The 27,937-nt window shown below is 39.0% G+C and overlaps 1 protein-coding gene across 6 annotated transcripts in view; it reads left to right on the forward strand.

Moving 5' to 3' along the window:
* The window catches only part of lama2 (laminin, alpha 2), a 181,029-nt gene that overhangs the window by 77,963 nt on the left and 75,129 nt on the right, over window positions 1-27,937 (forward strand). For 5 of the 6 annotated variants that reach the window (XM_056404736.1, XM_056404734.1, XM_056404735.1 and 2 more), the window contains exons 16-24: window positions 2,962-3,173; window positions 4,118-4,229; window positions 5,710-5,823; window positions 9,330-9,457; window positions 13,008-13,094; window positions 19,268-19,479; window positions 25,391-25,497; window positions 26,236-26,508; window positions 27,429-27,609. In XM_056404736.1, the coding sequence (XP_056260711.1) occupies window positions 2,962-3,173; window positions 4,118-4,229; window positions 5,710-5,823; window positions 9,330-9,457; window positions 13,008-13,094; window positions 19,268-19,479; window positions 25,391-25,497; window positions 26,236-26,508; window positions 27,429-27,609 (1,426 nt within the window). The remainder of the gene's footprint in view (window positions 1-2,961; window positions 3,174-4,117; window positions 4,230-5,709; window positions 5,824-9,329; window positions 9,458-13,007; window positions 13,095-19,267; window positions 19,480-25,390; window positions 25,498-26,235; window positions 26,509-27,428; window positions 27,610-27,937) is intronic. The other variant, XM_056404739.1, reaches the window with a different exon arrangement.

A 27,937-nucleotide genomic window follows, 5' to 3' on the forward strand; every position in this document is an offset into this window, starting at 1 on the left:
CAGCAATAAGCAAAGCAACAACACTATTAGTTAACTGTTTATATCTCCTATATCAGTAAACAGCAATGTGTGTTTGTGTGTGTGTGTGAGTGCACAGTACACACACAATCACAAAATGCACGTTTGTTTGTGTGTTAGTGTGTGTGTGTGGTTATGCATGTTCAGTGTGCCAGGGCTCTACAAATGATCCCGTTATTTTTGCACTTACAACTTTCAACCAATGACGTGTGAAAAAGGAAATGTTAATTAGAATAGTTTGAAAGATTTTCAGATTGTGTGTCTGTAACAGGCTGCAATTGCTAGAAGTATCTACCTCTCAGACACTGACTGGGAAAAATTCATTAGAGGTAAAAGAAAAAAAATTAAAAGATGAATTAAAAGTTTCATCCTGTAGAGGTGGAATTTTAAATTGAATATGGACACAAATGCAAACATTTGTATTGCAAGTTTGCAAAATCTCTTTACATTAGTCAAAATGAAATGACTGGAATGAAAACATTTAAAGACGGGAAGAAGAATATAAAGGAGGAAGGAAAAAAGGCAAAATAGGAAAGAAAGAAGGAAACGATAGGAGGAAATGAAGAGAGACAGAAAACGGGAACAAATGATGGAAGGAGGAAGACGGTAGGGAAGAAAAGGAAGGATGAATGATGGGAGGAAAGAAGGTAGAAAAATGGAAGGGAGAAAGAAGGGAAAAAGGGAAAGAAAGATCAGGAGGAAACAAGCAGACACTGAGGGAAGATGGATGGAAACAATGTAAGGAAGGAAGGAAAAAGATAAAGGAGATGCAGGAAAGAAGGAAATGAAAGAACAAGGTAAGAAGGAAGAAAGGGAAGAAAGGTTAAGGTGAAAAGAGAAAATTGAAGGAAGAAAGGAAAAAAAACGAGGAAAGAAACGGGGAGAAAAAAGGGGGAAGAAAGTAAACAGGGAGGAGGGAAAGAAAAGAAGAAGGAAAGAAAGAAACAAAGAGGGAAAGACACGGGAAAGAATGAAAACCGAGAGATGGACAGTCACAGACCAATGAGCTTGTGTTATTTAAATCCGCGTCAGTGAGATCGACAGACTGGGAGGAGATGGGAGGAGGAGGAGAGGAGGACAAGTGTCGGTCTTGTTGTCAACAAAAAGCCTCTCCAAATGATGACAATAATGATCCACCTACACACTGTCAACCAACTTTCTCCCTCTCCTCTGTGCGCCCCCCCCCCCCCCCCCCCCAAATCTGTTTTCTCTCTGCATATCTGCATCAAGTTGTGGTATTGTTTGCTGCATGGCTCTGTGAAGCGCAAGCAGCTCGTCTCTTGGTTGTAACTATTTGGGATGTGAATAGACAATAATCTCTCTGTCTTCGTTTGTCTGTATGGCTTTGTTGATTTCCGTGTCTTTCTCTCAATCCATGCCCACTTTATCAGCCTCCATCAGCGCAGTTAAAAGAAATATAAATACCAAGCCTTCCACGGCAACAATAACAACCGCCACCAGTGTTCTGCTCTGGAGATGCCGTATGTGTGTCTTGGGGTTCTCATTTAGCTTAAAACCACTGTAAGGGAATCAGTTTCATTCTACTTTCCAAATGTATTTCTCACCAGTGCAAAACAATATGTTTTGACAGAGTTCTTTTGAGTATTGTTAGAAGTAGTTCAAGATGTCATTTCTAGAAATGTCAATAACAGGTTGAAGGAAATGTGGAAGCTAGAGGTGTAAACAAATAGAAATACATTATTCAGATATGACTTGAAAAAATGGCTCTGAACAGCATCCAACTTTACAGTAATATAGTAATTTTTTTTGTAAGGGACCACGCACTGTATTAACTATAAATGCTGTCATTTGATACGTTATACTAGAGTTAGTTTGAAGCTTATTTTCATCTGCAGTCCCACGGCGGCTCACAAAGCAACAATGAACTGATTCTACTGACAAGTGTTGCCTGTGTAGCCAAGGCTCGGTACAGCTTAATCCTGGATTCTAAAGAGCTCCACTGTAGTGCAAAAATAATTAAAAATACATTAATGAGCCACACTGTCATTCATTTTTCATTACCATCTCACATACACCGTCCTGTTACTGTTAATACTCATAAATCCCCAGCTGAAAACGGTCCCTACAAATGCACTGTTTATTTCTGTTTGTTTAAATTTGGCTAGAAATGACAGTGCCCAGCTGTTTTAGGAACTTTGTCTTTTTAAAAATGAAACTATACATTTGTGACCGCATTCAATAGGAATGAATGGGCCTGTCTGGTTACAGCAGATGAAAAGGTATTGTGGTACTGTGACATGGACTAACACATTGTCGGTTTTGGTCTTTTCATGAGATTTGTTCACAATAAGAAAAATATGGGAAAGTGCCAACCTTATCCTTTAATGATTTTTTTTAGGTGTGATAAATAGAAGTGAGAGACAATAAAATATGCACATTAAAAGCCTTTCTGTCAGAGACATAAAAACAATTCTCTCTAAGGTGACTGTCTTTTTTCTTGTCAATCTGCCTCGCTCTTTCTTTCCGTCTTTGTCTGTGTATTTCTCTACGCTGCCACTGCTTTCTATCTCTTTATGTCTCTCTCCATCTTCTCTCTTTCAATTAGTTTTTATTTAATGGTTTATTGGCACGGTAAGCTCTCTCTCTCCCTCTCCCCCTCTCCATCAGTCGTTGTCACTCTGCGTTAGCTGCTACATGCCATTGATCTGTTCTCAACAAGAGATAGTCAGATACCAGGTCTGGCCTCAGTTCACTTTGCATTCAGTCCATTCAAAATGTCAATAGAAACTGCAGCGCATTACCTAATGACACATCATTCACTCTCTTTTTATCCCCCAATCAGTTGGATATGATGGTCTTTTCATGAAAGAGGCAGACTTTTAGAGAACACAAATGTCTTAGATGTTTGGAATTATAAGTTAATTGCATCAAAGAAGAGAAAATATGAGAATCAACAACATGTTTTTCTTCTTTCTGTAACAGGGCGGCGGGATGAAGATCATAGACAGAAGGTTTGGCCAGCCGGTTTACCCGTCCTCACCAAGCACCAATCACATTCTTCTCCTTCCAGAGAACTTCCTGGTTTCAGAGACAAGACAAGTGATTAGTCGGAGGGATTTCTTGTCAGTGTTAGCCAATGTGACAAGAGTGATGGTCCGGGCCTCTTACAGCACAGAACCCAGCGCTGTGTACAGGTACGAACAGAAACATGCACACACTATGACACTTGGGCATTATGGGATGATGACATGAAGCGGGCCAAGTGTCCTGGACATAGCCAGTATTAGTTTTAGCATTTTAGTATCTTAGTATTGTTTTCTTACTTTAAAATTCCAACAAATCATCCACCCACGCACCTATTAGCTATACCCTCTTATCCTTGAGGATCAGGGGCAGCAGCCAATCACTGAGTGAGCAGCAGTTTAAATTGACTAACAAAGTGATAGACTCATGGCGTGAACATGCAAACTCCATAGCGTCCGCTGGGTGAATCATTTTGCTGTGAGGTGATTGTACCACTGTACCACCATGAGGGCCCTAACTAACGTGTAGTGTAGTTAACTAACTACACTAACTAACTAAAGCCAATTGTCCCATGACATATATTTACTTTTATGTGTAGCTCAAAAATATACCCAGGTTTTTGTATTTTTAGTCCATGAAAATCTTATGTTAGTGAAACTAATATATAATTCTAATGTTATGTAATTAAAGAATTAAATTAAATTTGATATATTTTAATAATTTTGGCTTCCAGTTCCTTAGTGATAGAATTGTATCTTGTTACTAAAATGGCTCCACACTTGATGTATAGAATAAACACAAATAGGCAAAAGAATAAACAAATTTTCCATAAATGTAAACTCCCAGCAGCTTAAACATGAAATCAACTTTCCCAGAGTTGAGACACAGCTCTTTCATTCATTAACGCTCGGTAACCTAAACATAAAGATGGCAGCTTTATGGGTGAAGGTTATTGCTGTATGAGCATAATTCTACCTGAGAGAAGTTATAAAAACCCCATCAGCCAAACAGCCCAGTTTATGTATGTGAACGCATATGTAAAAACAGATGGACTACCAGTGTGCCACATGTTAATGCTTTATATATCTGTGTGTGTGTGTGTGTACGTACGTAGACTCCACTCATTCTCAATGCAGGTAGCCAATCCCTCTGCCCGAGGAGAGCAGAGAGCAACAGCTGTAGAACATTGTTCTTGTCCTCCTGGATATGCTGGAACTTCCTGTGAGGTAAACACACACACAATCACATGCACTCACAGACACACAACTGCTGCAATTTAAACATTTCCTGTACAAAAATAAAATGTCAGTTTACAAAGTAAGCATCACAGTTTTTAACAAATTGGATAAAATAGACTTAATAATTAGGGTTCTAACCCCGTGCCTTCTGCCGCGGCTCAAATTGCCGTGAGCTGGAATGACCGAGAAACACAAAACTTAGTCAAATAACTGGAAATGATTTGTGCTGCTGGCCCAAGAAGTATGAGCGCAATCGGCCACATAGTGGTGCTGTAATTAAGGCTCATTTTCAAAAGGCCACACCCCTCACACCATTTGTCTGATTGACTTGAATTTTGACACACATGTCCAGCTCAATGTGCTTTACAAAAAAGCCGATTAAACTATAGAAGCCCGTCTGGATAATCTTTTTGCTAATTTGCATAATTTGAAAAACAGTAAAATGAAAAGGACTTATTGAATTTTTAGATTAGAAACACCAAATTTGGTATACAGCCTTGGGAGATGAAGATACAAATTTCTATAATAAATGAGCAAGATCGGTTAGAAAACATGGCTACCATCAACAAAACTATCTTCAAAAGGCAGGGCTTAGCCGATATTGGTCATAACTCATTAATCGTTTGTCCAATCATCATAAAACTTAGCAGATATCTTTATGCTGTGATAGGGAACAGGCCTACCAAAGGCTGCCCCTGTCACGAGTCCCATCAACATCGCCCATCAAATTTACCTCTCAGCTGCAGGTCAATATTCTCTACAAAAAGGCTTTGTGATAATAGCGACTACCATTATGAGCTAATTAGCATAACATTAAAAACAGTAAAATGAATAGAACTTCCCTTGGGTGAATGAGCAGCACATTTGGTAAACTTGGTAGATATCTTCAGGTTATTATAGGGAATAGGACAACCAAAGCAATAAGTAGCTAAAATTCCGCTGCTTCTCTCGGTTGAGTGCAAAATGGTTAGAACTCGTGAATTGCCGCTATAATCTTTTCAAATTTAATTGCAACAATCTTGGTATCTGCAAGTCTGAAAAAGTGTTGCTTTTCACACATTGATAAAAGTTGTTCTTTCTTAAAATCTCATAAAACAAAAAAACCCCATAAAAACATTGCATCAAACCATTAATAATACAGTGATATAAGATACAACATGACCTACAAGATCTTTTTGGAAATATAAACCTGTTTTACGCTTTGAAACACTCACCCTAAAGCATGGTTTTATTGTATTTTGCTTTTGGTAGACCTGAATCTTAAATGTTTTACTTGTCTCATTAATATTAAACATGGATGATTAAAAGAAAACCGCTACGATCCTTTAAAACCTCCGCACCAAAACAACAATGTCAAATCAATGTGTTGTTTCAGAATGGAGCTGATTTACTGGTGTTTTTTGCATATATGGACACACATACTGTACATGTCTGTCTAACTGTGTGTGTGTGTATGTGTGTGTTTCAGGCATGTGTTCCTGGTTTTCGGAGGGTTAATGGAGATCTGTATAACGGTGTGTGTGAAGCTTGTCATTGCCACGGACACGCCACACAATGCCACGAGGTCACAGGACACTGCCTGGTAAGATCATTAATAAGTTGATTAAACCACTTTTCTGCGTCTCTGTTTCATCATTTATGGGTTAATTCAGTTCTCAATATATCTGTAATTTTATTAACTCCTTTTTTACTTTTAAATTAGTAAGGGAAACAAACAGGAAAAAAACAACAGTGAAACAGGATGCATACTGTTCATGTCTGGTGTAGAAAAGGCTTAGGCACTTTTGATATTTATAGAATGTCAAAACATAATACCAAAATGGAAAACAATATATTTCTATAAATGTGCAGAATATTTCAAGCAACGGAATTCATCCAGATAGAATATTGTTTGTACTGTGCTTGTAAACACATTAACTATTGACAAAATGTATCTTTTAAAGCATTAAGGTGTCACTCTGTTTATCATCATTATGGTGTGATGGTAAGTGTAAGTGTCTTTCATAAGTAAATGAGCTTAAAACCATCAACTTATTCATGTTGACATCATTGATGTTTTTAGATGAATAATTGAGAGAGTTTTAACTCTGTTGGGAGCCCTTGATTGTTCATGTGTAATGGTCAATTTACAGTTCACTCTTTGCCCTATAAATTGTAGAAAAAGATGAATGAAGTATTTGCTTTGTCACTGAAATGTTTTTCGCTTTTAGGCTCTGATCTTAACTCCTTTGTGTTAGAGACAAGTTTGAAGTTTAGGGACATCTAAAGCTGAGGTGGTGCAAGGAAGCAGGAACTACTGTTAGAGCTTTTAAATGGAAGACACACCCATCTTTTAGCTTCAAGGAGAATCAAATGAGATGTATGAGTTCACATGGAAAAGATGTACTTTGGCACTAGTTTATCTTAAAGAGAGAGGTTGAAAATTTTTCCTACTAATAACTTTCCAATTACGTCCTTTTCGAGTCACCATCTAGTGGCCACTAAAGGAACTGCAGGGTGAGACACTTTCACTCACACACACACACACACACACACACACACACACACACAGAAACATAAAAATACTCAGTGCACACACATATACACATACATGCCAACCTGCTCTTGTGCATCTGCACACACATTGTCACTCCCCAGTCTACACAATGCCTCAGGCTTAACCTGTCAGTTAGCATCAAACTAACACACACACACGCACGCACGCACGCACGCACGCACGCAACCACACACACACACACACACACACACACACACACACACAGTTTTGGGTTTTGTATTACCATGTTATGTTTCATTATAGATGAGGAGTATGCTGGGATATGTCAGAGGGAAAGCACACACATGAAGAAAGACAGGGAGGCAGGCTCAATCTCTCTCTCTTACACACACACACACACACACACACACACACACACACACACACACACACACACACACACACACACACTCCTCTATACATATTCATACACAGTGACAAGCAGACAGACAGATGCAAACACACTCTTTCCCTGAGGAATGTGTTCTCTGGCTATAGTTGAATGAGTGAATGATGGCATAGTCCTATAGGTTAAGTGTGTGTGTGACTCAGTTATGTTCCATTTCATTTCTTTCTCAGATTAAATGTCTCTTCCCTTCTGAGACACACACACACACACACACACACACACACACACACACACACACACTCTCACACACTGGGGACAACCTCCCCACAGGAACACAGTTTCAGCTTACTTTAATTGTTAAATGACCCAAACTCTAAAATACAAGAGTAAAAAAAAAGTCTGATTTATTGCAAGTTTTTTTATTCTGCATCATAAGATCAGTGAAATGTCATGCAGAAGTATTAACTCTACATTATGTATTTACATTATGTGATGTTACTGTTAGAGCTCTGAGGCAGTCTAAATAAGGTCATCAATTATGCTCATTAACTAGAAGGATTTAGACTGAACTTGTGTTGCAAGTGGTATTTTTTATATTACCAGTCGTCAACAGTCAAGGAGTCACAATGCCAACAAATATACAAGGCCATGCTGATCTTCTCACAGCAGAGATTCATTTGAAATACATTACTTGTAGTTTAGAGCGTTTATTACCTGAGATGCTGATTGATTGATAGACCTGTTTTGTGCAGGTTGCATTGTTTGTTGGTGGGAAAAAAAATTTACATGATAATCAAAGAATTAATAAAATAGGGGAACAATAAAGGTACATTTTCTCTTTTTTGAGAAATACAATCTGTTTCTTTACTTTTTGCCCAATTCTGTCTTCTATCATAATTTGTTCTCAGTTAAACTATTAAATTATTCAAAAATAGTGCAGTGTATCGAACCATCAAAGCTGTGTAAGTCCAAACTGTGAGTGGACTATATCATTACAAGTTCAGTAGTTGAGCAGCAACAGTTTATAAGTCTGAAAACAAAACAAAAAAAGTCTCGTTAATGTTTGATTGAAATTGGGTTTTTATCAGTTGATCTTTGAGTGTGCAAACATCCTGGCGATCAGTTCTTAGCACCAAGGCTGAAGGAAAAGCTCTAAATAATAATAATAATAATAATAATAATAATAATAATAATAATGATAAGAAGAAGAAGAACAATTATAATAATAACAATTTTGCAGCTTACAATTTTCACCAACACTGAAATTTGTTGATACATTTTGAGCTACATTAGCAACCAAGTGTTAGGTTGAAATTATACCTGTGGGTCCTGGGTGCTTGGTTACTACTGTAACAAAATGTGATGCTATTCCCGAACCATATCATTAACGTTGACCTCCTGGAGATTGTTCCTCCAGCCGCTGTGTGCAAGATAATCATTTGATTTGACAGCTTTACTTAATAACATTAATTTGTGTTTTTGTACAAATATATCAAAAAAATGTCTTCTCTTCTTATTACAGTATTGAAACACTTGAGCCGATTAGTTTTTACCTTTCGAACCTTTAACCTCTCTAAGCAAAGTGTGACAATACACTAAAATAGAACAGGTCTGTTGTTGGCTCCTCGGTTTTCTTCTCAGTCCTAACTTGCATCCTCTCCAGCTATTAACTACAAATTAACTTAATTGTGGCTCCTAATTCATCTTCATCATTGTTTTAGGATGATAAAAGCGGCCGTGGTGCTACTTGTGCGTGTTCAGCATTTTCCTCACCACACTGCGTTTACAATGCAAACTCAGCTTGTCCTGCCTGTAACACATGTACTGGATGGATTACTTATCAAGGTGTTATCTTGCATTGCAGCAAACAAAGAAAAACTCTAAACACGCACTCTGATAATCACCAGTAGGATTAATTTTAGTCTTGTATTGAGAATTGAAAATTTATAAGTGAAAAAAAAAGAAATAAGCAAATGAGAAAAAATTTGAAAATGGTTGACCTGTTTGGAAATAGATTAAATGCTATCTGATTTGTTTTAATGATTTAAGATAATAAGAAACACAATAGGTTGTCAGGACTTTTTCATCATCACAGATACTGATCTTCTCATGACACTGAGGTTAACAGTCAGACTGTCTGTTTGCCAAATGCTTGGTTTGTTCTCTCGACATAAATGAACTTTAACCTGTGTGTCTCCTCCAGGACTGCTTCCACCACACCACTGGCCCCCACTGTGACACCTGCCTACCTGGATACTATGGTAACGCCACCCATGGGTCACCTGCAGACTGTCAATCCTGTGCCTGCCCACTCAATCTTCCCAGCAACAAGTAGGTTCTGAAGACGTTGGGGCTAATGCCGCTATGATGACAAAACGCCCAACTCTGTTACTGCTGACACCCGTGACTCCATGGCCCCAATTCCCTTCTTGACCTGTCTCTTGATAACATTCCTCTCTCCTCTCCTGACGCCACATTTTTGTCCTTAAAGAACATCACCACACATAGAGGCTTCATTACTGTGAGTAGGAATATAATTGTAAAGACATGAATAGAAATATCATCATCACAGTCAGAAACATCAATACAAGCGAGCAAACATCATCCCTGTGGGTGGAAATGCCCACAATTGGCTGAATTAACATAACTGTGGTGAAAAAAACTGACACAGTAGCAAACTCAAACCTCTCCCGCAAGTCATTAACTGCGTTTAAAACAAAGCTTTTATGATTCCATCGCTCTCATACGGCACACTGCTCGTGCTGTGCCTGCTTCACAGTTCAAACTAGTGTTGCTCAAGTAAGAAAAAAAAAATTGTAAAAGTAAAAATAGCTGGGAATTAACTTCTGAGGGTAGAAAAATACTGTCCAACTTTACTCATAATAAATAATTCATGTATCAAATTGTTAGCAGTTCGTAATGAACCTCTTATTGAAGGTTTTAGCAAGGGAATGTAGAAAAAAATCTGGGATTACCTAATTTAATCAGGGACCTCTATAAAACCTATATAAAAAAACACTGACATATCATCACCTTTTAAATTGATTCGGTGAACTTGTTATAAAACAGATGTTCATTTGCACATCTAGCAGATACAGAACAACATTATCAGTCATTTGGAGTCATGTCTGTGTCCGTCTGACTGCAAGTCTTATGTCTCTGTTTTTGGTCTCCACCAACTCCTGAAGGAAAAATATGGTTCTTTAGCATCTCTGTATCTCCATTATGTTCATCAGCTTGTCACTAACTATGTTGGCTTGCCTTTTGGTAATGCACAATGGGTTTTGTTTTTCTTGGATCTTTTTTTAGCTAAAGATAGCTGTCTGCTGTGGCGGAAAATGAAAGCATGAGAGCAGTGAGAGTGAACCAAAAGAGTAAAGTTGCAGGTGGACAGCTAAACAATAAGCTGAGACTTGTATAAAGCTCTGTAAAGGAGAGAGGAGCTGCAGATTCAGGAGATAATTCTCTGCAGCTTCATCATTACGATCAACCCATTGTAACATTGTCATTTAATACATTGTTAATTTAAAGATATTGATTATGGATGCTTTGATAAACTACAACCACCATGTAGTCAGTAGTGGTTGTTACTTGCAAGGGAATGTTCAACTGAAATGAGACGGCTGCTGTCAAATTATCTCTTATTTTTGTGGGTGGATTTCTACTACAACTTCAGCTGTGTTGAAACAATATGTAAGCACTGGTTAACGTAGACGTTTACATCTTCTTTCATAGAGATGCAGTTTCCCCAAACAACCAGAGAGAGATGCTGTGTGTTTGGTGCACAGATGTCACCAGCATGGGCACGCACGCACGCACGCACACACACACACACACACACACACACACACACACACACACACACACACACACACAGGCAGCAGCAGCTGAGAATCTTGATGCAGTCATGACACGTCATGTCCAAAACTCTCAGAGCTAAAGAAAGACACAACTCTCTCTCTCTCTGTCACCTCTCCTCTTCTCTACCTCCCTCTAACCACTGCAGTAATAATAGCTTGAAGGTGCTGTGCCTTTCAGCCACTCGAAATAGCCATCTAGTCCCTTATGTTCACTGAAGCCAACCACCCAAATAGCCAGCCAGCCGGCCAGTCAGACTGTTGTTAGCAGTGATGCCTAACCTCTTATGAACATCAGATGAAGTGATGTCCATATTAGTTTCAGCACAGGAATCACGGAGGCGATTTACAGCGAATCAATAGAAATCAGTTTAGTCCTGGAAAGCTGTTCCGCTTTATTTACGCCGAGGCTTAATCACCCTGCTGCAATGAGGTTTTTTAGTGTTTTTATTTGGTAGTTTTTCAGTTAGATCTACATCTATTCAACAGATTTCAGTTAAATTTAGCTCCTTGGTCAATTATCCATCCATGACGGTCATTCTCCACCTATGAAGATTTACCTCCACTTTGATTTGTCTTTTTTTCATAACTGTCGTTACACAATCTCTGCCAAACTTTGCAAAAACATTTCTATCTTCTCATATGACCTAAACATTGCTGATGTATTTTTTAAATTCTGAACCATTTCCTTGTAATTGGAAGCCAAATTTGTGTCATCATGGTCTATTTTATGTATTACCCATAATTCTTGGAGACATTATGCCTTTTATGGCCAAATTTAGTCAGCGTAAGAAACAGATACTTTGTGGTCTCGAATCGGAGTCGCTTGAAATTTGCACTATTAATCTTTGTCTATTGTTATATCTGTCTATTATTATGTAGCCTTACACACACATTTGATATTTTGTGGGTTGGGATTGCGCTGCCAGGCCCAGTCTGGTGATCAGGATACCTCCAAGTGCAGTCATTAAACTTATCCAGCAGATTATTTTGATGAGCTGTGTTACTGTAGACCTCAACTCTCCGCTGGCTTCACTCCAGGCATACTTTAAGCTCCGCTCAGTGACCTGTTGTTATAGTAGCATCAGGTTAGGTAATGTGACTGTTACATTTTTTACATAGATTTTACAGTACAATGTATATTGAGGTTTTCCTGTCCGGATAATTTCTCAATGAACGGTTTATCTTTGTGATATAAAATTGCTTGTATTGTGATGGAGGATTTTATCCATATTACCCTCTCTGACAGTAGCAGCATATGATCTGTAATTAAAGTTAACAATGTTCTAAAAGTTGTATATATGACTGAAAAACATGTGTAGTACAGTACGTTAGGTAAGTAGGTTTATTTCGCAGCTAAAGTGTTAAGTGTCTTAGTAAAGCTGGTGTAAATATAATCCATTGTATACAACAGCTACGTGTTATTTTATATTTTGTTGTTGTTGTTGTTTGTGTTGAACTGGCCAAACGAGCTTACTTGTAACTCGGTGAGCCAGCTCACGGTTAGTGAGCCAGTCAGTCAGCAAGTGAATCAGTCCGGGGGCCGGGAACTCGAGCCAGGAGAACTATCTATAGTTTATGGAAGTGGGAGGGTGAGAGAACGAGGGTGAGAGACTATCGTTTTACTCTGTCTGTCTGCCTGCCTCTCTCTCTCCGTCTGTCTCTCTCCCTCTCTCTCTCTCTCTCTCTGTTCATTTTGGGTACAGTTCAGTTCTTAGGGAGGAAGAGTGTTTTCAAAATCAGGAGTGTGTGGAAGTACAGACTCGTAGATGTGTGAGAGAGAGAGAGGGGGGAAATTGAAGTGTGTGTGTCTTTCAGAGTGTGAATGTGAAGACTGGAAAGTGAAAGTAGGAACACAGGTGTTTATGTGTGAGTGTGTGTATGGGGACAGAAACAATGACCTTAACTCGCCTCTGTCCTCTCCTCTTCCTCCTCTTCGTCCTCCCTTACTCCACACTGGGACAACGCTACCGAAATCATCACCAACAACTATTACAACAACGTCGTCATGGCAACCACGATAGCTTCAGCCCCACCTGCCACCTAGGTGAAGAAGGGGAGTTGCTGTGCGACCAGTGTCCGCCTGGATACACAGGACCACGATGCAACAGGTAATACACACACTGAACATGAAACGTTATACACACACACACAAACACACAGTTGTGCTTAAACTCTACACTTTTGTTGAATTGAGGGCCTTCAAGCTTGTTTTGAAAGTCTAGCTAAGTTCATTATTACTGAATATGGAGCTGAAAACAACTCAGTTCATCTAAAATCCACACCCATAAGTCTTGTGAGTTCAATTCTGATTTAACAGTTTGCCGGTATTTAAATAACACTTTTGGTCTAATTGCAGCATCTTCAATTAGGTCTGCATTATTTAAAATGTTGATAAGAGCAATAATCTTAAAAATAAAATAAAAAACGATATTGTTTTCTTTCCAAAAAATGAGTATTTTGGAGATAAATGAGAACTATAGTCAGCCATCCCCAACTGAAAACAGAAACTGGTGCTCATTAAGTGTTTTTTGAGGGCTTCATGTCCCACTGTCCATCTAGCTTTCTGTCCACACCACATTTATTAGTTGAGTGACATTCTTGTTCCATTAGCTGTGAGCTTTTTTTTTTTTCCAACTCAGGACTAATGAGAAGTCTTTCTCTGGATGCTAGTCTTGTTAAAACTTCAGGCCCTACTGTCATTTGGTGACACAGACTGAGTAAAAATAATCATTTCACCACCCAGGCCCACTGAAACACAGGGCATTTGGACTGTTTCTTATTGAAGTGAAACTGCACACAGCTGATATTAGGACTTAAATATAATTATATTCATACAGTAGAATTTCAAACACACATTCCTTATGTCTACATCGTATTCATTTATTAATAGCTATTTAGCGATAATGCTGATATATATGTTGGTGATCCATTAAAATACAGGGTTTTCATACCATATAATAAATTATCAAATGACTTAAGTAATGGGAAAGTAATGGCATATTAATGATCTCTTAAGTATTAATAAATGATATATTAAACATTAATAAAGGCTTTGTAAACCCTGTACAATGGATGTCTAATCATAAGGTGGTACCCAAATATAACAGATCGATTTATAGTCATCACATTGCATGTGGATGATAATGACGAGATTATATCAAACTACATCTGGTGGATAGTCAATAGGAGGAATTGTTCGAATCTAAAATAACTACATGTGTTTTGGCTGCTTCTTTTATGGCCTTCTCATTTTCAAGTGCAGGCTTGATTTTCTCTTGGTTTACCACTGAAGGCAGCATTGCTGTACACTGTAGCTTACTGTCTGCAGGGGTCATCTACCATGACCACAAATTTATTTTTCTATTTGGTTTGGTTGGTATCTACACTGGTGAATATTATAAGCATTATGATCTCAAGGATGAAACATTGTGCTTCAAATAGGTGCTCAGTCACAGTTTCACAGGCCTTTGCTATTAGTTGTTAGTTAAAAGAGAGCTGCTGGTGGACGTGGGCCTCAGCTCCATGGCCTGCATAGTCTGCATGCCTCGCCATGCTGTCCACAGCAGAACCTCTCTGTCTGCCTTTGAATCTTTTTATAAACCTCATTTGCCAGTGGAAAGCAAACTGACTCATTGTCAGTCCATTTTTTAACTCTGTCACACAGAGGCATCTGCACTGCACTACAACACAGTCACTGACAAATATGGTCTAGCATTGACAGAGGGCTCAACCAGTTGAGTGGTTCACCTCTCTTTCTAATGTGCTCCCATGTTTGTGCATTAATGAGAATCTGTGAGTTTTTATTCATCCTAATAATAAAGCATCAATATCAATCAGCAGTCAATATTAGAAAGATTCTTCTGAGCTGCTCTTTCTAACTCCAGCTCGCTTTCTCTCTTTCTCTTTAAGTGATTGTTTGTTTGTTTTAGTGAGAGTGTGTACGGACTGCATCTGTGTACATACATTCTTTAGATTCATATGTATGTGCTGCTCAGATGCCATATGGTGCATCCAGTCACAGGAACACAGCTCTTTGCTAAAAGGAGAGAGAAATAAACAAAGAGTCTGCTGCATTGAGTCAGAACACACAGGGGCTGGCATAATGTAAAATAATATTTTATTACTAATGACAGTATTAAAGAGGTAATCAGCAGTTGGTTGGTTTTCTTGTTCTATTAGTCTAATTGATACCTGCTATGCACTACCTGCCATTACACTTCATTATCTACAGTGCTTTTGTTGTTGTTAGTGGTAATTAATTGTAATGTGCCAATTTGTCTGTATTATGGGCTTTAACAGAATCAGCTCTATTCCTCCCATGCTAATAGACTATCCACTCTCTGCTAAGTGATTCAGCTTTTCAATTTCCTGTCCATAAACAGCCATTTAGAACTTAGCTGAAAGCTTCCCAATGCAGCTGCCTAACAAAATAAGTCGGCTGAAACTCTCCTGAATCGTCAGCTGCTATTTAGTGCTATCTAGGGTTTGCCATTACGTCCAGATGTTATTGGTGTATTTCAGGTTTTACACATTCATTCAGACTTTGACTCATCACCATCTAGCTGATGAATATGATGCACTGTATTCAAACATCCTTTCATGTAGTAAGCAATTATTGCTAACGTTATTATATTTGTTGATATTAACATTAACTGTGAAGTCAAGCCTCAGCAATGGGACAACGCTTCAACTGGGTTTGTAAAAACTAAACAATAGCCATTACTGGGCAAGCTAAACAAAAAATATGAAACCTTGTGAAGGGTCACACCAGAGAGGATTCTCTTTCATGGCTGACTGGTGCCTAAGAAGCAGCATGACAAAACCTGCAAAAACAACAACAGGGACAATAAAGCCAAGCCTAATATCCCCCCAAATGATATGTGATATGAGCACTAAGGTACACAGTTCTACTGAGGCCCAACATTGCTTCAACAGTGTAATTAGGAATTCAGGAAGAACACGACATTGTCAACATTACGTATGTTATTAAAATGAGTGTTGGCACAGCATTAGTTTAGCATTACTAGAGGAAGTAGTCGGAGTAATAGCCTCCACTGTGGTTTTAATCATTTTTTTTCAGTGTCTCTTGATCTAAATACAAATATAAAACTTGGAGAGACTGGATAGAATTTTATTTCAAAGAAGATTAAAAAATCACTACATGCATAGCTTTGGAAGTTTTAAAAATGTAACTCAGTGTTTTGAAAGACAAGATTGATACTGTGTGTCTGGCATACAGAGATAAAAGACTGAAAATGTGAAGGCTTAACGTATTTAACTTAAAAACTTATCTGCCTCTGTCTTTGTCTCTCTCAGCCTTTCTGTCTGTCTCTTTATTATACAGTATGCCACAAAGAAACGAAAAAACGGTGTGTGTATAGAGGCAGGAATTAAATGCTTTACAATAAAAGAATAAAAAATATTTTTATGGATGATGTATACTATTAACGTTTTGCAAAATAATATTTAAAACTTCTGAAACCCTGGTTGCTCATTGAAGAAGAAGCTGATTGGAAAAACAATAATAGCAAAAGCGCCACTCTACAGTTTTACATGCTGGCAACAACAGGCAGGCAGAACATTTTGATTGTCAGGGACTTCAACATCTACAGAGAGAGGGAGAGACAGAAATTTGAAAGTCTGTTTTCTGAGAAATAAGTGCTGATACTTCCACAGCTCCTCTCACTGGCACAGTGCAGCAAGTCACAATTATTCTTTCAATATATTGAGGGGATTTAAAACTGATTGACGGCAGCAAGGTTGCTACTTGCAAATTGTGAGTTTAAGTCATATTTAAGCAAAAATAAGACTTTATTTCCTGGTGTTAATATACATATATTTAAAGATAAAAACAAAACAAACTGCAAGATTCTTATTAATATGAGAATCTTTAAAATTTCTACTTTTAACACGAAATGTACAGTTGATCTCAAAATGCTTTAAAATGATGGAAAAAATGTTTGATGGGGGAGCAGAGCCTGTCTTCCCCCGGCGCCGACTCCCTATTTCTAACACTAAAAATAAAAGAACATAACTTTTCCCAACCCTTCTCTCTCCCTCTGTAACTCTCTACCAGTTGTGTTCACCGTCTGGTTCCTGTACACTCTGATGGTTTCGACCAGGTGTCTAAACCCCCCCCCCCCCCCCCCCCCATCTCCTTCAAGCACTCGGGACTCTCCACTATAAATACCTTCACTTCCTCTTGAGGCCCAAGCACTACACACACATGGTAGTATAGAATAGAATAGAATAGAGTTTGAATTCATCTTGCAAGTAACTTGCAAGAAACTCAAACACACACTTTATCCCCTCTTCTCTCCCATGAAAAAGTGAGATTACAATTCTCCACCTGACTAGGAGGATACAGAGCGCACACACACACACACACACACACACACACACACACACACACACACAGCCACACTTGAACAACATGCACATACACACTCAGAAGCTAATAAACCAGTTCTATTGAGTACCAAGGAGGGTCAGTAGTAATAATGGCTGGCTGCTCTTGACTCTTTCCCCCTCTCTGTCCTTTCTTTTCCCTGCTCTCTAAATTCAATTCTCCTCTCAATGTGAAGACCTTTTCCCCTGTCTCCATCTCTCTTTTTTTTCTTTTGTTCTCTCTCTCTCTCTCTCTCTCTCTCTCCAATATCCCCTTACTCCATCTCTCTTTCTCTTCCTTCCCTATTTCATCTTAATTCCCTTTTCAGCCTGTAGAGCTTTATTTCAGCTTAGGCCAGTTTGTATTGGGTTCCAGTGGCTCTTGTCACAGTGCTGTGCTCTCAGAACACTCTCAGGTTAATATATTTTGCAGCCACTGGACTTCCTCTTATTATTAATCAAAAGGAAAGAGTCTGAGAAAACAAGGACAAAATTCTTAGAATTGTGTGACAGTTCACACATTTCTGTGTCCTTATCCTTGCTCGAGGGGGCAGCCACTTTTAATTTTAGTGTCCATGAATGAGACAAATCAAAAGCATGTTTTTCTTGGGTTTTTTTTGTTTGTTTTTTTGGTTTTGTTTTTTGTGGGGGGGGGGGGGGTACTTTCACTTATTTTTCACCAATCACAAAGAACTTTACAAAATAAAAGAATCAAATAAATTTTACATTAGCCACATATTTCTACAGATAAAAGAGATGAACAGATAAGAATAATCCCCTAAAGACATATATATATTGTTCTATCACTTGATTTTCTATAATTAGTAATAGTAGAGATGCATTTGGACATTTCTGCATCAGGTTTATAAATGTTCAGTTACATTAATGTTTTTATTTGAGTAAAACCTGGGCAGCCTGTTGTAAATAATGATAATTTTTGAAAGGACTGCCTGAAGACACTAAATCTAATAAAAAACATCAAAAAAATAAATCTCTGTTAGACTTAAAATAAACATAAATTTCATATCTGTTGCTGTTTGGTTGGACTTTGTTGCCCTCTAGCTCTTTGTGTGTATGTCTATGAATGAATGTCTATCTGTGTATGTGATATGAGTGCTTGTGTTTAATATGAATTATACAGCAGGTACCTTCAAGTGGTCTCATTGGTCTCAGACATGCTGTAACAATGCTGGTAATTCCTCTTGGCACAGCTAGATTAGCTTTATTGCTTATTTATTTGATGATTGGATACTGGTTGCCAGCTCTTGTGGGGTGAGACCTATACTTTAATTAGTGATCTCGTGTTTGAAGATCAGTGTGTTGTTGCTATGCACAAGCTGAAAGCTTAGGTAAACAGTATGTTTGATGATAGGCCTATTCACTGGCTGAAATCTGAGAGTTGTTTTCTGTAGTTGTTCGATACAAAAGACAGAAGACAATTGAGCCCCTACATATTTTCTTGCAGACCATAGCTGACAAAAACTGCATTTTCAAGCATTATTTGTAGCATGAAAGCAGAGCAAAACTGCACTTTGAAGAGATATTACTGTGCTACCTGCTCTTTCAGCATACCGGCATTAGCTGGTATGCTGATCAATTATTGCGGTACTTTAAAGCCCCCCAGTGTTGCATCCTTTAGAACATTTTGATTGCAGTTTGAAAGTTTTTGTTTGTAGAAAAGTGAGAAAATCCTGGTGAAAGTTTGTGCTGTCAGTTTCATCACAGTCATTTTCAACGACGGCAGATTAGTGTCTTTTCGAGGCTACCAAATCAGAAATTTGAAATATCCAGGATTAAAACCTGCAAAGACCTTCATGTAGCAGGAATCTGGTATGTTTGCTACCTGTGCATATCTGTTATCACACTGTTTCTGCGTCTCTCTGCTGCCTCCTAGATGTTCCAACGGATACTACGGCAGTCCCACCGTACCAGGAGGCTCCTGCCAGCCCTGTGATTGCCATGGCAACCTGGACCTATCCACACCTGGCAGCTGTGATCCAATCACAGGCCAATGTCTGCGCTGTCGGCAAGGTTATGGCGGGGCGGCATGCGACAGTTGTGCTGACGGTTACTACGGAGATGCTGTCACAGCAAAAAACTGCCAACGTAAGCAAACCGACAAACAACAAAGAGATGAATACATGTAAATCCATAGTTTGCTGCTGTAGTTTGAGTCACAGTTGAAAGCTACGTTTAGGCCATAAATTCTAGGCCCATGTATTATAGCATACTTATTTTAAAGTGACATTATATAACTTCTGACAGAAGATTGGGCACATACATCCTTTTACAAATTTGTTGGGTTCAGACAATAAAACAACTCAGTATGATCACGTGCTTTCACAGCCTTACTTGTTCTGGTATGATCAACTGCTTATGCTGGCAGATGTTGGCAAACTCTTGATACGTGTTGCTACGTGACTGACATCGTTGACTTGGTTTACTGAACATATTACTTTTTGCTTCTTTGTGCTGTTGTTACACTGCATGTAGCGTTTAGCGTTTTTATTGGAACTGGCCACAGTGGATGCTGTTCAGCAAAATATTATTGTAGTGTAAAGGTAATTATTGTATATTCCTAGTGATATGCCATCACAGTAGGCTACCTTCCATCAGACAGGATATTAAAGGCTGAACAGCAAACTTTGTATTTGAGTTTTTTTCTCTTTCTTTTGTGTCAATGCAGGGATTACTGTATATGTTGAGTTGTACAGTATATTATTTAAAAGTTAAAGGCTTTTTTCATGGGGGTTAAACACATGGGGGTGCAGTGGGGGCTATAATCAGATCAAAACATTCTTCACACTGGGGCTTTAAGAGAAAACATGATCTACTTTTCAAGGAATCATTATGAAGAAAGCCTGTAGTGTAGCTTTCTTGTCTGAGATGGGACATTACACTGAAGGGGTACTACTTCATCTATGAAACTCGATTTCAGCTAAATGATACCTTTAATCCTTCTGCTAAAACACTGAGTGGTGCACCATCTGGAGTGTGTGACTGTGCATCGGCAAGCAGCTGTGCTAGTAGGAGGTGTGATGTCGGAGCGGCCCACTGACTGCCAGCTGTGTTTAAGAGTGAGAATAAAAAGCTATACCGGTACAAAGAGATGGCAGTGAACGCAGACATACAGATGGCACTTAACCTGCGCTTTTGACGAAAACAGCGGCATTAGCAGAAAGACAGATTAACACATAGACGCTTCACAAAGAACGATAGACAGGCCGACCAACAACTAGACAGATAAAACCGTCAGACAAGCACAAAGGCAGGAAGACAGGCTGACAGATGGTATTAATGTGTATTTGATAGTTCATTGTTCTGTAGTTGTTTCCCCTCTCCACCCAGCTAAATGGTTATTGATTAATCAGCCTGATCTATTGCTCTCCTACAGTGCTGATCGGCTGGTGTCTGGGAGATGGAGGGTTGTTATTGATCCTGTACGAATGACAAAAAACCACCAGGAATTATTAAAACACAACAACTCTCTCTTTCTCTCTCTCTCCCTCCCCACCACTGTCAGTCTGACTCTCTCTCTCTGTCTACTTCGCTCTCCCTATCACTCCCAGTCTTAATGAATTTTATTGAGTGGAGCAGGAGAGTTCAGGCTGAGTCCATTTGTGCACTATTAGACTGTAAAAATCATTTACTTTTTCTTTTGATGTCAGAGTTCCCATCTGCAGCCATTTCCACTGCAGCCATTTTGTGTCGGCCCCTAATAGTGGTTCAGTTTAATTCAGTCACTGAATGTAAAATGGTTTCATTTGGAAAGCAAACTTGACCACAAAGCAATTTGTCTGAGGAAGAAATTCCAGAAAATTAACTCGTCCGACCATTTCTCACATGGGGAAAAGTTGTTTGCAAGTTGTTGAGAAGATGTGAGAATTACACTGTCGCACGTTCGTCCAATCACTGGCAGAAAGTGAATATGTAGTAATTCAATAATGTAATTATGCTTCCTCCGTGTCTGACAGTTAATGAATGTTTCGCAGAGGCTTCATATAGTAGATCAATAAACTCTTTGGGGAGTTTTGGCAAAACTCACAATTCTTATTTCACCACTCTTAATGGTCTGTCTAGTACAGTCCTCTGCACAGAGGCTCGTACTTTCTATGTAACTGATAGGCCACAAAGTGGATTAAAGTAGAATCAAAAGACTAAAAAAGAGTCCGAACCGACATGCACTCTGTCCTGACCGGAGCCAAAGCGCAAATCAATGCAGCATTTAACGAGTCGGAAACAATTACAACCTGACATTTTATCACAGTGTAGACTCCAAGTGTCATTTACAGTACAAACTGCTCATCTTTCTATGATCATACCTCAGCTGAATTTTGCCCTCAACATTATAAAAAAAAAAAACACCCATTGTTTTTGTGAAAGTGGTTTAATTGTTACCTCGGATTTCCTCCCTCAAATTTTTGCTGATATGAAGTTCTTAATATTTTGATATATGCAGTAGAACAAGCTTAGCCTACAGACTCCTGTGTGTCCTACACAGGGCAGGTGACACTTTTGAACACAAAACAATACCTCATAAAGTTTTTTTTTTTTTTTTTTTTTTTTTAAATGACACCCAAGGAAGGAAATAAGAAAGCTGTGGTAGCACAAACCTGTTGGCTCAGGTCAAATCCAATCAGGTTTGAGCTGTGAACCACCAAATCTCTACTGTGATCTTCTGTTATGTAAATCAGAAGAGGGAAGTATTATAGTGTGTGGTCATAATGATCATATGTATTGATCTTATGTACGATAATAGCATGCAGTGTCGATTAGTCAGGTTCAGAATGCTGTGTCATATGGAAAGAAATACGTACTTGCATTTTACTGTGCTGTGTATAAGTAAGTAAAAAGGAAGAATTAACAATCTGTGGAATCTACCTTCATTGAATTTTTATAAATGACACCACCAAGACTTTCAGAGGCTCTGTGGCTTCAGGGTCACTGGTTTGAGTCCCAGCTCTTTAGCTCTCATTGTGAAGAGAAAATGAGGGACGCTTGCATTTCTCTCAACACCTACCTTTGACACATCCGCAGTCAGACAGCTTAACCCTGAATTCCATCACTTGATCTGGCCAGTGGTCACTTTAAAGTAGTGGTAAGCAGGGGGCTGCTTAAATGCAGGATGTGTACTCAGGGTATAGACATCCTTAGATGAACACAGTGAAAAATAATAAACAGATGATCATGTGAACCAACTGCTGTGGATATAAAACAAAACAAACAAAACAAATAGGAACAAATATGCCTGTTAACAGCCATGCAACCAACAAGAAAGTTAAAGGCTGGTTTAGGCAAAGTCTGACACTCACCCAGCACTTTATTAGGAACACCATACTAATAGCTGGTAGAGCCTCCCTTTGCTCTCAAAACAGCTCCAGTTCTTTGTGGCTTGGATTCCACAAGATGTTGAATTAGTCCTTTGAGATTGTGCTCCATGTTGACACATCATCACATAATTCCTGCAGGTTTATCAGCTGCACATTCAGGCTGCCAACCTCCTGTTCTAACCGGATTCAGATCTGGTGACTGGGGAAGCCTCAGAAGCACTTTGTGACATGGTGCATTATCATGCTGGACATAGCCTTTAGAAGATGGGAAATTGTGGCCATAAAAGGATTCAGGTGGTCAGCAATACTCAGTAGGCTGTGGCATTCAAACCATGAGCGGTTTTAGAAATAGTCAAACCAGCCACAGCCCACCTACAGGCATGCCACAGTCGAAGTCACTGAGATTATTCCGTATCTGCATGATTTCATGCATCACATTGCCGCCGCATGATTGGCTGATTGGATAATTGCATGAATAAGCAGGCATACAGGTGTTCCTAATAAAGTGAGGGTAAATCTATTTCTACTGCGCGGGGTATTGTATAATTCGTTTCAGTGCTGCCTGTTCCAAGGCATCTACAGGGCTACATATGTAAACAGTGGTGGCAGAAATAATGATAAAAATGACTCTTTAGCAAATATTTCAACAGCCTCTTTTCTAACAGAAAATTTCCACTTTACATATTTACCTTGAATGTGGGTTAGATTTGCATTTGGTTTTGAACTGCAATTTATGTATAGTTAATAGATTATAACGTCGGGAACATCTAAAAACGTGACATTGTAGTGCTCATAATATAGAGTAAATTATCAATAACCTCTCCTGCAGTTAGTCCATATGACTGGCTACTGGTTTTCTGGGTAGCAAACATAATGTATTTCATTTTTGCAACGAGTTGTCATCTTCACCATCAAGGCCAGCTCTGAAAATTAGACAGAAAAAAAAAACTCACACATACACAACAAAAAGCAACATTTTATCCCACAACAAGGCTCGCATTGTAGCGACTGACAGAACGGAGTCCAGATGGTCCCCGAAGGGTGAGACTGGGGGGTGAGAGACTGTGTGTGAGAGTCTGTGTGAAACAGAGACAGACGTATATTGTGCATGTTTTCTTGTATGTTTAATCAGGCGGTTGTGTGTGTACATCTGCGTGTGTGTGTGGGAGAGGATGCTTGCCCTCTTTCATTTGTGTGTGAAGCAGAAATAAGTGTACGTTGTGTACTGTAAGTGTGTTGCATAATTGTGTGTGTTTGTGGACATCTGTTGTACCCCTCTCTCTCGCTCTCGTTCTCTCTCACTTTCCCATCCCACACTCAGGTCTGTCCTTCTGTCTCTTTTACATCTAAGAGGAGAGAATGGTAGGAGGCAAAACAGGCTACGAATATGCATTTGTGTGTATGCGATGTGGTTTGTGCTACTAATTTCTTGAGAAGGTGTATGTTTTGTTTTTTTTTGTTTTGTTTTTGTGTGTGTGTGTGTGCGCATGACAGCCCATCTACCAGATGGGAGCTGTAATGTTCAAGCTTTTAATTGTATATCTAAGGGGTTGATTGGCGTGTGTGGGTGTGTCTTTTTTTTTCCCCCAGTAGGATTTAAACACACAAAGTTAAGAACTGTTGAAGTCCAGCAAAGTATCACCAGTAGAGAAAGAAAGAAAGAGAGAGAGAGAGATAGAAAGAGACAGAGTTGAAAGGTCTTATGTGGGAATATGTTTTGATGTTTCTGGAACTAACCCATTCATAGAGCATAAAAACTGCACACACATGACAAAAGACCATGAACTGAAAGTTACGCAAGCATTTTCAGTGCTGGAGAGGCAGCAAGAGAAGAGAAGAGAATCGTCTTATGATTTATAAAGTTTCCGTGAATGAACTGTCATTAACAAAGGAAATAACCTCTCCAAATAACTCAAGGCAAACTGCTTCATTTTGATTTGAAGGTGACCAGTTCAATAACTGCTAGTCTTGTTTTTTAGGGATAATTATTCTCTTTTTTGTAAACATTTCTTAGCTTCCCTGTGCACGAGGAGCACCTTCTTTTGGCACTGCTTCCTCCATTGTGTTGTGCATTCCTCATCTTTGCAGTTTAAGTGCCGGGAAAGTTATGTATTTACACATCTGTGAACTGTTCAGACCTAAATGACGTGTCAGTGTTTTGGTTGAACTGGAAGTGGTAAAGAGGTACACAGCTTTTCCTGAAGGGAAGGCTCACAAGCTACTCTTTGTTTTCTCGTGTGATTTGCTTTAACTTTTTATCTTTCTCATGTGAACGGGAATGAATTTGTGCAGGTGTTTGGGCAGATTTCCGTACCAGAGCTTCATCAGAGCAAACAGGGCAAATTTACATTCTCAAATAAATGATAATGTCGTTTCTATATACAAAATATAATCTGGCAAAACTAAGTCAGCCCCCTCGATTTAAGAATCTACTTTGGCAATAGAAGATTTTCTCTAAAGTGCAGTGAGCAGGATATTAAAGTGCATATTTACAGCTAATCCTGAAGAAGACCTTAAGCGGGATCTGAGCTCTTAGCCAGTCTACTGTAGCGTGAAGTAAGCACACTCACTAACTTGTGTTATTGTTAAACCAATATTTGTTATTATAGTTTGTCCTCGTATAGAAATTTTGCCGTTAGTAAATGATAATTAATGTAAAACCTCTCCTCTCCTCTCCCCTCCTGCAGCCTGTCAGTGCCACACTAATGGCTCAGTATATGAGGTGTGCAATAAAGAGACGGGACAGTGCCAGTGTAAAGAAAATGTGGTTGGACGACAGTGTGACGAATGTATGGTAAGTATGTGATAGCACTGTTCCTCTTTATATTTATTTATTTTTAAATGTATTCATTTCCTACGTATTCTGTACCAGTTTGTTGTAATCTTGCAAAATCATATGGTTTTGAGTGTTATAACCCCAAACACATGCTCTTATATGTACTTTGTTTCTCATTACTTTACATTCAATTTAACCAACAATGTGGTGGATATGTGGCAGGTCAGAAGCTGATTTATGTTCCTTCAAATAATAATTCTCCAATAGCACTTACTGCTGTAATATAAGGGATATAATATGACGAATTAAGGGCCTCTAAGTCCTTGTAACTCAATCAGTATCCTGCAGAAATCAGTCTGCTGTGTATTTTGATGCACCACTGTTCAGTTTTTATTATGTCAGCTATCGGGCCATAACAGGTGAAGTCTGGAGCACAATCAGGTTTCAGCATTATATCAAAATGTTACACAAAACAGCTTTTATTATTTAAAATATAACTAACTGCTTTATCTTTTCTTGTGTATGTTTGGCTCTTTTATTATGAACAACTAAAACTAAAATCATAATAATGATATAATGATTACGATGATGATGATGATGATGATGATGATGAATAGTGTTAGATATTTATTTTTATTCCTATACTTTTTTCACTTCTTATACTTTCAGTTTGTTGTTTATATTTTTCCCGCTCACTTATTGTCATTGGTCCCCTGTCTGCCCCTGCTCCACCCACCTGTGTTGTGATTGGTCCAGCCTAACTGCTGGTGGGATGCTGAGCGTCAGGATTGCGTGCCCTGTCGCTGCAGCCTTCACGGCTCTATGTCTCAGCGCTGTGACGTTGAGGGGCGCTGCATCTGTCGCCCCGGCTTTGTGGGCCGGCGCTGTGACCTGCGCCGCCAAGGTTATGAGAGACGAGAGACACGGCGGCCCGTGGAGCGTGTTCCTATGGAAACTGTGCAGCAGAGATGGGTGGGGCCGTCCCGCACAGGGGGTTGTCCCAGGGGAGCATATAGGCCTAAGACGGGGGTAAAACACACTGCATGTGGATTGCACTGGTGTGTTTTAAGTAGCATGGGTGTGTTTCTGTTTTTTTGGTGTGCAGAAATGTTATAGTTGCAGAGACTTGTTGCGGGTTAGGGTTTAAAACACATTTTACATATTTGCTCTCATGCAGTCATGGTTTTGGGGCCTGGAGTTTAAAAATATTACATGGAAAGCGAGGCGTTGTACATAAGGGTTTCACTAGCATGGGTGTTTGTGTGTTTTTCTGTGACATTATGTAGGGAAACATACACATAATGAGCTTTCTTTGAAACATGTTAATACATTCGTGCCAGTTAGGCATCATCAAAAAATGGCACCTTTTAAAGTAACTCAAGATGTTTGTTGTTCCTGAATTGGTGTTGTAGATGACATTATTTTTAGGAAAATCACACTGCTCATGATTCTTTTCTGAGGTAGCCACATTTGTTTTTCATTTTCAGCTGAACTGCACCTTATTCAAATATTTTTATATAGAAATTTTTCAAAAGATTGTCACCATTGGCTTGGCTGGCCTACTGGACTCTTTGTGAATGTGTGGGTCCCGTGTGATGAACCAGCATGCATGACATTGTTTTAGTTTCCCAAGCAGCAACAAGGAGGCATTCAGACAGTCAGGCAGCTTTCAAAGTCCTAATCCAGTTTTCAGTTTGCTTCTAAACTGAAGACAAAATAGAATTTTTAAAAAATTCAGTCGTCATTGAGTTCAAAAGACTGAAAATATATTGAAAAGGATGTAATCTTTATTTCTTCCTTTCTTATTTAGTCTTCAGAAATGAGACTTGTATCTCATGTTGTAACCTGCTTGTTTTGTGTGGCTGCAACTTGTCTTACCCTAACTTCACTATCTATTCTCAGATGATTTTATAACTGCCAACCTGTTGTCTGTAATTGTGTATCTCCAGCCTCAGACCCATGGCATTACCACAGGTGGACAGTGTGTCCCGTGTCACTGTAACTCGTTTGGTTCCAAGTCGTTTGACTGTGATGAAACCGGTCAGTGTCGCTGTCAGCCGGGCGTCACCGGACCCAAATGTGACCGCTGCTCACGAGGATTTTTCAACTTCCAGGAGGGCGGCTGCACACGTAAGCACAAACAGTGGGATAGATGGCGCTTCTTTGATATTAGCCAACAGAACAAAAGTAGCTCAGGCCACAGGAAAGCATGTAGTTTTGTCCTGTACTTATTGTACTTTGCAATGAAAGTAATGTCAGCAATCACAAAATGCTGTCCTTATGAAACTGCTGCTCTGTGCTTTTTTTCATTTGAAGTTTACACAAATTGTCTGCAGAGTAATTCTATTTGAAAAGCTATTATGTCATGTCAAAAATGCATGTGAAACCTGTCACATCATTTTATAATTATTGCAAAGCAAAATCTTTTTTTTCCCCACAGGCAGGACAAAGTAGAAAC

The sequence above is a fragment of the Seriola aureovittata genome, chromosome 19 (assembly GCF_021018895.1).
Source record: "Seriola aureovittata isolate HTS-2021-v1 ecotype China chromosome 19, ASM2101889v1, whole genome shotgun sequence".
Taxonomy (NCBI): Eukaryota; Metazoa; Chordata; class Actinopteri; order Carangiformes; family Carangidae; genus Seriola; species Seriola aureovittata.